The sequence below is a fragment of the Myotis nattereri genome (genome assembly GCF_964212035.1).
Source record: "Myotis nattereri genome assembly, chromosome: 11".
NCBI lineage: Eukaryota > Metazoa > Chordata > Mammalia > Chiroptera > Vespertilionidae > Myotis > Myotis nattereri.
Window position 1 is genome coordinate 7,931,828 of NC_138086.1, and position 13,776 is coordinate 7,945,603.

The following is a 13,776-nucleotide window of genomic DNA, read 5'->3' on the forward strand; positions in this document are numbered from 1 at the left end:
TATACTGGGTGCAGCTACAGAGTCAAAGGCATCACTGGGTGCGCTTGTTAAACACAGAATTCCAGGCTTCAACCTACAGTGTCTCCAACACAACTGTGAGAGGGACCTGGGAATGTAGTTTTATCAAGTGCATTGGGTGACTTGTGGACTCAAACAGGTTAGATCAATCTTCTTAAAACTTAAACGTGCACACAGATTATCCTGGGCTCTGAAACAAGTATAGATTCTGATCCAATTGGTCTGGAGGAGGCCTGAGGTTTTGTATTTCTGACAAGTCCCCAGGTAATAATGCTGGTTTGGGAAAGCAGCAAGGTCCATCAAGCTGGTGTGTAAATCAGTATAAGCCACTATAGCACCCTTCTGTATCTGTGGATTCTCTACCAACGACCTCTTCTAACTTGATTATGCACATTTCTAGTTTTTCACTGATTGTGTCTCTATAAACAAAAATAGGCGCCATGCATGGCTCTGTGGTTGAGTGTTGACCTATGAACCAGGAGGTGATTGTTCAATTCGGGTTTGCAGGCTCAATCCCCAGTGTGGGGCATGTAGGAGGCAGCCAATCAATGATTCTCTCTCATCATTGATGTTTCTTTCTCCCTCTCCCTTCCTCTCTGAAATCAACAAAAATATATTTAAAAAAAGACACTGTACATTAACTTATAATGGGTTTATATTTAATACTAGTAGCCCTGCGCAGGAATCCGTGCACCAGTAGCTCTCCAGCAGCTCACTGCCTCCCTCCAGTTCTTGGCTCACCGCCCTGCCCTCCTGTAGCTCCTCCCCCTGCCCCTCCCCTTAGCTTGCTTCCCTGCCTGCTCCCCTAGCTCTCCCCTGCCTGCTTGTAGCTCTGCCCATAGCTCTGCCCGCTTGTAGCTTGCTGCCCCACCCTCCTGCTGATCTGTGATCTAGTTATTCCGCGGGGTCGGTCATCATGTAACGACCATTTGCATATTACATCTTTATTATATAGGATACTATTTCTCACCAAGAGTTTGGTAGCCATTTAATATAAAGGCTTTATTTTTTTACATTCAATCTCTTCCCTATTTTAATGTCAATACAAAGTATTTTTTTACATTAAATCTTTTCTCCATTTCAATGTCAGATACACTAACACAGTTTTAACTACTTTGCCCCCCCCCCCCCCCCCAAGAAATAAAAGTTTTAAGTTTTGACTGACTATATTGAATATCTAATATCTAAGTACAATATTAACTTGGGAGATAACAAAACAAAAATATAAAAAAACATAGAGAAAAGACTCCTCAACAATGCAGGAGGCAGTAATTACAACCGAATAGCGGCTACTTCCTAGGATTCTGGCAAGAGTTTCCTTCTTCCAATTTCACGTGCTTTGAGAATTTTTGAGATTATTAAATATTACTTCTGCAAATTTCAGCCATCTTACTTCTTTGACCCTCTTTCTAACTAGCAAATAAATTATGGACTGCATTTTTCATTGCATTAATTGTTGTGAAAAAGAACTTTTTTCCATTTAACATATATCAATTTATTCCCATTTATAGGGAAACTTAAGAATGTAAAATTACCCTATGTACTGCTTCTTTGGAACTTTCAGACACCAAAGCTCAGTTTTTAATGGTAATAGCTCAAATGTTTTCAGGGCAAGGCTTGATTCAGGAGGCCCTTCAAGTCACACCTCTCCATTTCTCTTTCGTGCATATACCCCCAAACAAGCACAGATGCCTGTAATGCAGAGAACCACACCTAAGAAAAGAGCGATTGCATCTCCAGCTTCTACTGCTTCAACAGCAGGCAGCACCAAGAGCAGTGAAAGGAGGACCATGAACAGCTGTGCTGAAACCCAGGTCATGATGTTGGGACCTTGAGATGGCTGGATCTGGAGAGCTGAAGGTTTCTAGAAATTAAACATGGAAACAAAGAGGAACCATTAAAATCCCTACCCTTTTCAAAGACAATATGGATACATGACAAACATAACCTTTCAAATTTACATTTCAGACACATATTCTCATTTCCCCATGAAAAAAAACAGAGGGAAGTAAAAGATACTTAAAGATGATCACTTGAGGCTAAGCTCCCCTTCTTAAGATAACTGACTCCAGCGATTCGCCACACTGTAGATGCCAACACCTAACAAACTGGACAGCAGAGCATAATTAAGAACAAACAGAAAATCCACAAAACACTCACTTGGAAATTTAAAATATCCTAGTTAGTAAAAAATGACATGTTCAAAGAGTTTTCTCTCCCATCCAGGAAATGCAGACAAATCTGGTAAAAGTCACACAACATAAAACTCTGACGTTGTGGGGAACAGGATGACTTACCAAAGAATAGATATCTGTGTAACTCTACGGGACTTGAAACACCCCCTTCCGGGCGTTCGGAATGCGGAGGCTAAGAGGTTCCACGTGACAGCGCCTATTACCAGAAGAAGATGGGGAAAATTTAAAAATTATTCATTATTATTCTTTATTCTTCTTCTTATTAAATTATTATTTTAAGGGGGCAGCTACAGTCATTGCAGTGCAGGGAGGCTGTACGGAAGGGGGAGGAAAGCGTAGAGAGAATGAACAAGCTAGAGCAAATAGTTTGTTCAGGCACGGGTGGGAGACTTAAGGTTGGTTAGTTCGCCCATTCAGGAAAAACTCAAAGTAAATCGAAGCGACAGACAAATGCGTCCCAGGAATTAACATTAAATTTTAAAAAAAGAATCCCTGCTTTGGCCCCGCAGGGTGTAGATCTGCCCCGCTGTGCAAGTACACGGGGGAAACCTAAGGATCCTTTGGAGAGAATTCTCACATTACCTTCCAGGAAGCAGCCATTACCGGAGGCGCGGAGGGCGGCATGGCCGAACTACATTTCCCACAATCCCCGCGGCTGCGACTCCCAGGATGCACCAGCTCCCCTCCCTCTGGCTACGGAAAGGGGCGGGGGAAGGGGCGGCCACGCTCTGCTGGGAAGAAGGGGAGCGAGTTTCCCGGGGTTTCCCGCCCGCGTCCCAGTGTTTTACGGGCAAAGTGACTAGTGCATCTGTACGAAAGCTACTCCAAAGCAGGACAGAACATGACAGCAGCGGTTGTTTCCCCCTGTCCCCTGGAGTGAAGGCAGCCGCACGCAGAAATCCCCGAGCAGAGCCCTCCGTTTCGTATACTTTTAAACGAGCGGCTCCAACAGTTTTGAAATCCTAAGAAGGAACTATTTGCATATGTAAGTTATAACCTTTCTGAGTCCCATGTCTGCCAAGGCCTTCCTGCGCCTCTCCAGTCACCGAGTCTTCCTAACTCTAATGCACTGACTCCCTCGGACGTAAGCTACCCAAGAAGTGGGGTAGGGATGCAGCCACTGCCCTGTCTGCAGGCCAGTCTCAGCGCAGCAGCACAGTCACTGCGATGCCCATGGACAGCAAGAATCTGTATTTAAATTCCTACCCAACACACTTCAGAAAGGGCTCGCCGGTGTTGGCCAGTAATTATTTGGATAATCATAAATGCGCCAACAAGATTTTATGAGACAAAGAAGTGCCAAACCAAGGTGTCTTGCAAATACAAAGTCGGAGGATAGCTACACAATAAGGTTGCTACCAAACTCAAGGGGTTCGCTGTTGGGGTGCTCTAGCAGAACCAGACATGGTTGATGCAACATCATTTTGTGTGTTTTCTTTTGTTGTTGTTGTTGTTGTAGTTTTAATTCAACAGGTAATGGAGAAGGGATTCACACCCAGAGCTCTGTCTCCCAGAAGGAAGGCTTAGCCATTGCTTATATACACTACTTGGTCAATTACATGTTGATTTCTTCTTTGCAGTTGGCTACATTGATGGGCTAAGTTCCTGTCAAGCTCATCCTGCTTACAGTTGCATCTAAGAATAGCATTTAGTAAGAACTGCCCAGACCTTGAGACCTTTGTCCCTTCATTGTCTGCATTGCTTCTCAAAACTTGATTATTTTAGCAAGTTCTCTCTTTACCTCATTTGATCTCACTTGATCTACTTTTGGATATGTACGTTTTTTAGTCAATTATATTTGAAATAGGAGCTATTTTCTATGGCTCCCAAAATATTCTCTTACATTCTAGTGTGAACATTTTGGGGATTTATTTTCCCCTATGTTTATTGCAGTCAGCAGGGACAACTTTAAAATTAGTGTCATTACAGAGTTGTTTCTAGATGTGTTAATACTGAAGATAATGATTTGGTTTTAAGTTTAAAAAGGCTGTAGATGGTAAAATGCTTCCCCTCCCACCCCCACCCTCCTTTTTAAACATTAAGAAATCAATTCATGACCTGCCCATCTAAAAAAAGAGTGGCACAAGTTTGTACAGGGATTATTTGGGGCCCCATAGTTTTAAAATAAAATTGGCTAAATTCTCCTTACCAGCACCCACCCCAATTAGGCAATTTAACAAAGGTCTTGTTATATATACTTTTGTGTGCTTTATCATTGTCCTTGTTTCCCAAGTACTATGGTATCCTAGTTATCAGTTTTGCCTTCTCACTACCCTAACTAGTGATTTTTTTAAAAATCAGATCATTTACTCCTGTGCTTAAAACTCTCCAGTTCCATCACATGAGCAGAAATCCAAACTCCTTATCAAAGCCCACAAAGCCCTAAACATTCTGGCTCTGCCTGCCTCTCTGATGTCAGCCCACTGCTCACCCATGCTCATCCCATTCCAATCACACTTTATTGCTGTTCCTTAAACATGCCAATTCTCTTGTTCCCTATTGACTTTGCTCTTGCGTTCTCTCGGCCAGTGAGACTTTCTCTGCAGACTTTTGCATGGCTGTTTTTCTCAACATCACGTAGGGCTCTGCTCAAGTGTCATCTCCTTTCCTGTGCGCCTTGCAAAATGTGTCTCTCCCATTATTCTCTATTTACTTTCTTGCCTTAGTTTTTCATGTAGTGTCTATCATTGACTGAAATTATGTATGTATTTGTGTATATGTGTACCAGGTAAGCAAATAAACTAATGTGAAAATTTTATGATGGGCAGGGACTGTTCATGTCTTATTATACTGACTTCCCAGCTACTAGAATGGTACCTACCATGATAGATACTTTGTAGGTATTTTGTGAATAAATGAATGAATGGTAGTCCTGATCAGATATCTCAGTTGGTTAGAGCATTGTCCCAATACACCAAGGTTGTGAGTTTGATAAGTTTCTCTCTCTCTTCCTTCCCCTCTCTCTCTAATCTATAAATTTATAGATAAATAAATAAGTAAGTAAAGTTAGTATAAGACCTGAATCATGTATTTTTTCCTTATAGTTCCTGAACAGGTTCTTTTACGTACTAATGTTGCATGAGCAGTATTGGCATTTTTTGTGGGATAGTGCTTCGTTGTGCAGACACAATATTGTTGGGTATTTGTATCTCTAGCCCATCTATAATAGTAAAAGAATAATATGCTAATTAGAGCAGATGGCCAAACAGCAGAACGACCATCCGGACAACCTTCTGGATGACCTTCCAGATGAAGCCAGGGCTGCAAGGACTGAGCCCCTTGCACGAATTTCATGCATTGGGCCTCTAGTACCCAATAAATGCCAATAGGATGCCCCACTCATGAAGACAACTGCCCTCACACATTGACAAATACACTTTGGTAGTGGATACTGTCCTTAGCTGAGAACTGCTCAACATTTCATCCAGAAAATAAAAGGAGTAATTGAAAACAGAATGAAACCAAACAGCAGACACTTCACACATGTGTTACCCTAGACCAGTGGTTCTCAACCTTCTGTCCCTTTAAATACAGATCCTCATGTTGTGACCCAACCATAAAATTATTTTCGTTGCTACTTCATCACTGTAATGTTGCTACTGTTATGAATCGTAATGCAAATATCTGATATGCAGGATGGTCTTAGGCGACCCCTGTGAAAGGGTCGTTCGACTGCCAAAGGGGTCGCGACCCACAGTTTGAGAACCGCTGCCCTAGACAGTGGAGCACCAGGGAGTCTCCCCCATTGGCTTATACTGAGCATGCCAAAAACTAGAAATGTGAATGGACAGAGCCTGAGCGTGCAACAAGCTAGAAAGATGAATGGATAGGGCCCTGAGCACACTAAAAACTAGCAAAATAATTGAATAATTTTTTAAAAAGCCCTCTCTTCCTTATTCTTATAAGTATGGCAGGCTTGAGCAGAAAGAGAGATTGGTCTTTGAGACAGGAGTCTGCCATTCTCCCAAGTCTTGTGGCTCCTGAATAAAACCTCTTTCCTTTTGTACCAGCACCTGCCTCACGAGTTTAGCTTTCATTTTGGCAGGCAGCCCAACTTCCTTTTTTTTTGTTTGTTTGTTTAGTTACATGTACTGTGTGTATACACACACACACACACACACACACACACACACAAACACAAACACCCTAACACTACAATGTCTTAATGGTTTAGATTTTATTGCTCTTTGCTTATACTGGTTTTATGTTATCCATAGAGGCCTTCTATATCCTGTCAGCATCCCTGCCAGACAAGTTCCACAGGCGACTTTCTTATAACAGCACTGAAATGCAAATTGAAGTAAGATTTCTGCTTCTATATCTGCCACTTAGTTTAGTCTTTGAGCTATAGAGAGGTAATGTGATATAGTATATAGACTATTAGCTTTTGCCCTTGCTAGCTTTGTGGAATTGGGTAGTTAATCTCTCTGAGATTTAGTTTCCTTTAACAGAATATATTGTGTAAGGATTGAGTGAAATGTTTCTAAAGTGACCAATATTTACCAATTGCCCCTTATTTGTATTTCTGTTCTGCTGATTAGTAACTAAGAGTTAGAGAGTTAGGGTATCTGGGGTTACACCGCTTGGTTAGAATACTAGCTCTACTGCTTACTAACTATATGACAAGAGATAAGTTAGTAAACTATTCCAAGTCTCAGCTTATCCATCTATAAAATGAGCTATAATATTACTTCATATGCATTACTTCATGTAATATTACTTCATATAATATTACTTCATATGTATACTTAATATTACATATATGGATTAAATAAGTTAATTCCTAGAATTAGTGGCTGGCATGTAGAAAGCCCTCATTAAATATTGGCGATTGTTATTCTTTGCTGTTAACAAAATCCATAAAATATGGGGTCTCCAGGATGTGGCTTCTCTCCATTATAAATGTGCTCTTATGCAGACAAATGTGGTAAACAGAAAATGCTTGTGGAACCCTTGAATGCAGAGGAATTTTAGGTTTCCTAGGCTTCCAGTTTAAAGACTCACTGGAAATCACTCCCATATTACTTGAAAGCTGAAGTAGTTTTGGTGGAAAGTTGTGGAGAGCGGCTATAGCTTTTGGACAGGATCAAGCCTCGGACTGACAAGAGGGCACAGTCCTCTTGTGGCAAAGCCACATATAAGTCCCAGCTTGGAGGGCAAAGCCCTCCCTGCACAATTATAGCCAAAGGCTATGGTCGTATGTAAGGTTGACCTTATAGTCTGACATTGTAGTCCTAGGACCTAGGTAGTTGAGAGATGTGGGCTGTGAGAGGTACAGCAAGTGCTGCCAAATCAATGCTTGATAGAGTTCAGAGAATTGCAACAACAGGTAAGAAGTAGATTTGAAACTCGCAAGAACATTGTAAATCTCTTGACCACTCCCTTGTTTTGCTTTGTGTGATCGGAGTATAAAGATTTGGCTTACGGGCGGGGTCACTGTGTCCTCATACAGGTGCAGTGATCCACTGGCCCCAACTGTATTCTCTTGTCTGTTTTCTTTAATCCTTCTCCGCCCCTCCTCAGGTTCAACACTGGCTGTGCTGGACCTGGTTCAGAAAATCATCTAGATGTTGCCTTATTGGATTTTACTATTTAGCTATTTTATACCCAGTGGTGGTTATGCTTATGTTTAAAACATATTCTCCATCCAGCTAGTGTCACATCACTGATTCATCATATTGGGTCCAGAGGTTTGAAAATATTTTTGAAAGTGTCTAGGTATGGGTGAATAGCTTCAAGAAATAATTTAGCTGGAATGAACTCTAGGAGCACCACAACAAAACCCAACAAACAAAGAAACAAACACTCTTAATTTTTTTTGAATTATATTTCTAATTACAACAGCTAATTTGTAACTGCACTTCTTTTTCCATAAATTGCAGCAAAGGAAAAAGCAGTGTTAGAAGCGTTGCTAAAAAAAAATTATAGGAATTAAGACTGTGGGCTCAGAGGAATAGATTGATAGATTTTTATGGGAGAATTAATTGTAGAGCTTGTAGGACAGAAGGAAATACTTTTTTGTTACTCCTAAGAGATGGTACTCACCATAGTGTTGAATATCGTATGAAGATTTTTACCTTACCTCCTCGGCTTTAGTCTGTTCACTGTCTGAAGAGGATAAACATGATTTTTTTCATAACCCTTACTTAGGGCTCATTTGCTTTATTCCATAGTTGAAAGAACTCCAATTTGACAGCTTCAAAAAAGTCATGTTTGTTTCTTTTCAAACTTTGTTTTTGACTTATAAGTCAAAAGTCTATAAATAGTTTTCTATAGTTTATGATGTATATTGTAACTGAAAATGTCACATCAGGGATTATTAGTATTAAGTGATATACTGACAGGGATGAATTTCTGGAATATAATGAATATAATGGTCTCCTCCACTCTTTGGTTTTAAATATATATATATATATATATACTAGGGGCCCGGTGCACGAAATTCGTGCACTGGGTGTGTGTGTGTGGGGGAGAGTGTCCCTCAGCCCAGCCTGCCCCCTCTCACATACTGGGAGCCCTCAGGCGTTGACCCCCATCACCCTCCGATCGCCTGATCGGCCCCTTGCCCTTGGACAGGGGACCCCCATCTCCCCCCGATCACTGGCTCTGGCCCCCGCCCAGGCCTGAGGCCTCTGGCCCAGGAATCATGCCTGGGAAGGGGACTCCCATCTCCCTCTGATCGCTTGCTCCACCCCCCGCCCAAGCCTGACGCCTCTGACCCAGGCTTCAGGCCTGGGCAAGGGGACCATCATATCCCCCCAATCCCCGGCTCCGCCCCCCACCCAGGCCTGATGCCTCAGCCAGAGGAGTTGACCCTCATCACCCTCCGATCACCAATCACCGGATCGGCCCCTTGACCAGGCCTGAGGCCTCCGGCAGAGGTGTCAGGCCTGAGCAGGGGACCCCCAGCTCCCCGCGGTTGCAGGCTCCGCCCCTGCCCAGGCCTTACGCCTCTGGCCTAGGCGTCCGGCCCAGGCAGCGGGGACCTGCAGTGGCAGCGGGGGGTGCCGCGATTGTGGGCTTCGCTTTAGGCCCAGGCAAGGGACCCCTAGCTCCTGGGACTGCCAGCTTCGACCGTGCCCAGCTCCCATCGCTGGCTCCACCCCTACTTCCTGCTATCACTGGCCAGGGCGGCAAAGGCGCCTGATTCTCCGATCATGGCTGGGGGGCAGGGCAAAGGCAGCCCCAGGGCCGCCTTTGCCCTGCCCCCCAGCTCTTAGCTCCCCCCTGGGTTTCAGATCACTGTCAGTGGCAGGGGGCTTCTTCCTGCTTTCCCTTTCGCCTCCCTGCATTGTGCCTACATATGCAAATTAGCCGCCATCTTGTTGGCAGTTAACTGCCAATCTTAGTTGGCAGTTAATTTGCATATAGCCCTGATTAGCCAATGAAAAAGGTATCGCCGTATGCCAATTACCATTTTTCTCTTTTATTAGTGTAGATATATATATATATATTTCAGAGAGGAAGGGAGAGAAAAAGATAGAAACATCAGTGATGAGAGAGAATTATTGACCAGCTGCCTCCTGCACGCTCCCTACTGGGGATCGAGCCTGCAACCTCAGCATGTGCCTTGACCAGTCATTGAACCATGACCTCCTGGTTCATAGATCAATGCTCAACCACTGAGCAACACAGGCCAGGCTCCTCCACTCTTTTTGACCTGAACTTGCTTTCTATTGTGCCTGCAAACCATCTTAATGAACAATGATTTCCTAGATGTAACCCAGATTTAGATATTTTGTTTAGATCACTGACCTCCCGACAATAATTGCCATGTTGCACATGTGTAATCCCTTTTCTAGAAATGACAGTTATTTCCTTAGCAGTCCTAGAGAGATGAACAGCTTCTTTTGTGCCATGCATCTGCCAGCTACAAGTTCTGCCTGAGAACATCTCTGGTAGCAACATGAACTACTGTTCTTCTGAAGCAATGCCGCATTGCATCCCCCCGCCCCCCCCGTCCCCCGCACTGCCCCCCACACTGTCTGAATGCTTCTGCAGGTTGCTATCGAGTTCTTCTTTTGGTGTTATGAGTCAAGGAATATTGAGTTTAGAATTTAATCTTACAATTTAAGAGGACCTAAACCTACACCCTTCTTTACTTAAATAGAGATCACTGGTAAACAATAATACTCAGAAACAAAGAATATTACTTCAGTTACTTATTTGAGCAGTAGAGGGCAAATTTTCCCAAGTGAGTTGTTACCAATAACTGACTATTATTGGAGAAGTGGCTCCTGCTTGTTTTGTAACCATTAGAAGTGGGCCATTGCTAGTCCCTTAAGGAAGGCACTTCTCTGATCCATCAGAGGAGGCAAGCTAGGCAGACATCAGGATTTTCGCAGTGACTAGTGTATATCAGAGAATTCATAAAACCCAGACCGGTAAGCCAAGTCAAGTGAGTGGAGACAGTTTACTGGAGCTCTACAATTAGAAAAGACCAGCCTAGAGTTAGTCAGCCTTTCCCTTCAAGAATAGGACGTTCATCACTGAGATGATTACACTTAGACAGTGATTAATATGTCCCAGGAACATTAATATAAGTCCCTTTACTCCTCAAAATAATCTTGTGAAATAGATACTATTATCATCGGTTACATATGAGGAAAATGAGGCATAATTAAGTAATTTATTCAGTTATATAACAAATGAGTGGTAGAGTCAGCATATGAACCCAGCAATTCTGACAGAATCTCTACTCTTTTTTTTTTTTAAATATATTTTATTGATTTTTTACAGAGAGGAAGGGAGAGGGATAGAGAGTTAGAAACATCGATGAGAGAGAGAGACATCGATCATCTGCCTCCTGTACACTCCCCACTGGGGATGTGCCCGCAACCAAGGCACACGCCCTTGACCGGAATCGAACCCGGGACCCCTCAGTCTGCAGGTCGACGCTCTATCCACTGAGCCAAACCGGCCTCGACCAGAATCTCTACTCTTAATCATTGTCCATATACTTTTATATGGATTATTCCCACAGGATCGAATACCATTAAAAAAAATTTTTTTTTTTTAATAAAGTGCTTGGGAAACTTAATCATGGTGAGGATTTGTTGGTGTTTATATACTTTTCGCCAGGCCCTCCTTTGGTGGATGAGTGATTGCCAATATTCACTAATTTGTCAACTGATTTTAACCTATATTTAATAAATATACTAAATATGTACAAAATGTGTTCTTTTAAAAAATCAAAGTATGTCTGACCCAGGCTTAGAAGCACAGATATTACATGTCAAATAACTGACTGATGGGCATAGATGTCACATGGCAAAGAACATAAATTGTGATGTGTTGGCAAATTTCAACTGTCACTGAGTCCATATAATATACAAAATTCAAAAAGAAAGTCAGAAGGGCCTTTTGAAAATCTTTGCTTAGAGGTCAGAAACTTAAACTAGTCACGACATAAATATAGAGAGGTTATTAACAATTTGGTATATGTAGTTTATAAGGAAATATTAGTTCCTCTGGATATCAGGTGCTCATTTATAATTAAAAGCTGCTAACAGAGAGCATGACATTTATAAAATTAAAAACATACCAAATAGAAAATGCACATAGGAGAGGGAATCATTCCCTAACTTTTCTTAGCTTGATTTCTATCTCGCCATTTTCTGATTAAAATCACTCATTTTTTAGACCTTGAATTTCTGCTTTAGCCATCTCAACTTGTCCACTTGATAATGCTTTTTATCTAGAGCCAATTTAAACATGAGCATTTAGAATGTATAGAGCTATAGTTTTTGTAGATAACCAATACCTAAGAAGGGGTGACTTTTATATTGATCTTTGATGCTGGGGTCCAACCCCAGCGGGTCCAGGGGTCCCCAAAGGTGTGGACGGAGTCGGCGAAGAAGGAATGACAAGCAGATAGCGTTCAGTTGATCAGCAGCCTAGCCAGGATCTCCAGCCAAGTTCTGGTCTGGATCTCCAGCAAAGTTCTGTTTAGGATCTCCAGCCAGGTTCTGTGTCCATGGTCTCTTGCTAGGTTCTCCAGCCAGGTTCTGTAGCCATGTTCCCTCACTAGGTTCTCCAGCCAGGTTCGGTCGCCAGGTTCTGTAGCCGGGTTCTCCAGGTTCTCCAGCCAGGTTCAGTCACCAGGTTCTAGTCAGGTTCTCTTGCAAATTTCTGTAGTCAGGTTCAGTCCAGGATCTTTTGCCATGTTCTCTCCAGCGAAGTTCTTCTGTCTCTTGAGAACGTTCTGTGTAGGTTCTGTGCCTAGGTTCTGTCTCTCTCTCTCTGTCTCCTAAGTTCTGTCTGCTGTTGTCTTGTTTCAACAGTATTTATACCAGTTGATTCCAATCCTATCAATCTCTATTACAAAGGTTAGGGCGTTTCTTATCTCCATTCCAGGGAGTAAAGATTATGTAGCTTAAGCATGATTGTTCGTAGTTAAAGTGATTAACTACCCGCCTGGCACTTAGTTAAGGGATTTTATTCCCTCCCTAACTTCAGGGTAAAATCCCTACTTGGGGAAACAACCTTTCTCAGAGAGGCGACCTTGGTTAAAACACATAGTGCCAAGAAGGTGAGCAAACATATTAAGAACAGTATGCCATATATGCCAGGTCCCTTGAAACAGCAAGCATGGACCGGCTCCCGGCAAATTCCCCCTTTTTTATTTTTTTAAAAGCGGGCATTAAAAAGAAAAACCCGAAATGCTCTCTTGTATCCATTTTAAGAGTAGGATTGGCGCTTTCCGCTATTACCTGAGGCCTGATCTATCACCCCAGGGAGAGCTTGCTAATCCTGCACTTTCCCGGGGTGGAAAGGCTGCAGTGGGGTTAAGGATAAGGCTCCTTGGGCCTACCTTATCCCATGCCTCTACATTTACCTTTCGGGCACCTTTCCTTCCTCAGAAAAGCATGGACGTATTTCTTATATAAAATGTTCCATCTGACTGGGAGTAACCTTAATTCCTCTGCTAGCAAGCATGTGTTAAAAGATCAATACAGAGTCTTATTTCTTTAGACTCAGTATGGCACATCTTCTTAATCTAAGAATCAATACAGAGTCTTCTTTCTTTGGACTCAGTATGGCACATATTCTCAATCTGAGTTCTGTACTATCCACCTTCTTACCCTACTTATCCTCTGTAGGGGGGTCTGCAGTACCCTGGTGGAGTCCTATCCGTCCCGAGTGTGGGGTTCTCAATGGGGGGGGGGGGCTTACCTAGGGGAATCCTGTTCCAGGGGTTCCCAAAGGTGTGGACGGAGTCGGCGAAGACTATCCACCCTCTTCCTATGGTGGAGTCCTATCCATCCCGAGAGTGGGGCGCTTACCTAGGGGTCCCTGTTCGGGCGCCATATGCCGGGGTCCAACCCCAGCGGGTCCAGGGGTCCCCAAAGGTGTGGACGGAGTCGGCGAAGAAGGAAGGACACGGAGACAGCGTTCAGTTGATCAGCAGCCTAGCCAGGATCTCCAGCCAGGATCTCCAGCAAAGTTCTGTTTAGGATCTCCAGCCAGGTTCTGTGTCCATGGTCTCTTGCTAGGTTCTCCAGCCAGGTTCTGTAGCCATGTTCCCTCACTAGGTTCTCCAGCCAGGTTCGGTCGCCAGGTT

At 43.1% G+C, this 13,776-nt stretch overlaps 1 protein-coding gene across 1 annotated transcript; it reads right to left on the bottom strand.

Moving 5' to 3' along the window:
- Positions 1 to 955: 955 nt before the first annotated feature.
- Positions 956 to 2,841, bottom strand: SMIM30 (small integral membrane protein 30). Its single transcript, XM_081102109.1, has 3 exons — positions 2,796 to 2,841; positions 2,316 to 2,409; positions 956 to 1,882 (listed from the first exon to the last, which is right to left on the bottom strand). The coding sequence occupies exon 3, from the start codon at positions 1,835 to 1,837 to the stop codon at positions 1,658 to 1,660; it is 180 nt and encodes a 59-aa protein (XP_080958235.1). The 5' UTR covers positions 1,838 to 1,882; positions 2,316 to 2,409; positions 2,796 to 2,841; the 3' UTR covers positions 956 to 1,657.
- Positions 2,842 to 13,776: the final 10,935 nt, after the last annotated feature.

Coding starts and splice junctions, on each gene's coding strand:
- SMIM30 (XM_081102109.1), bottom strand. CDS start 1,837: ATGACCTGGGTTTCAGCACAGCTGTTCATGGTCCTCCTTTCACTGCTC.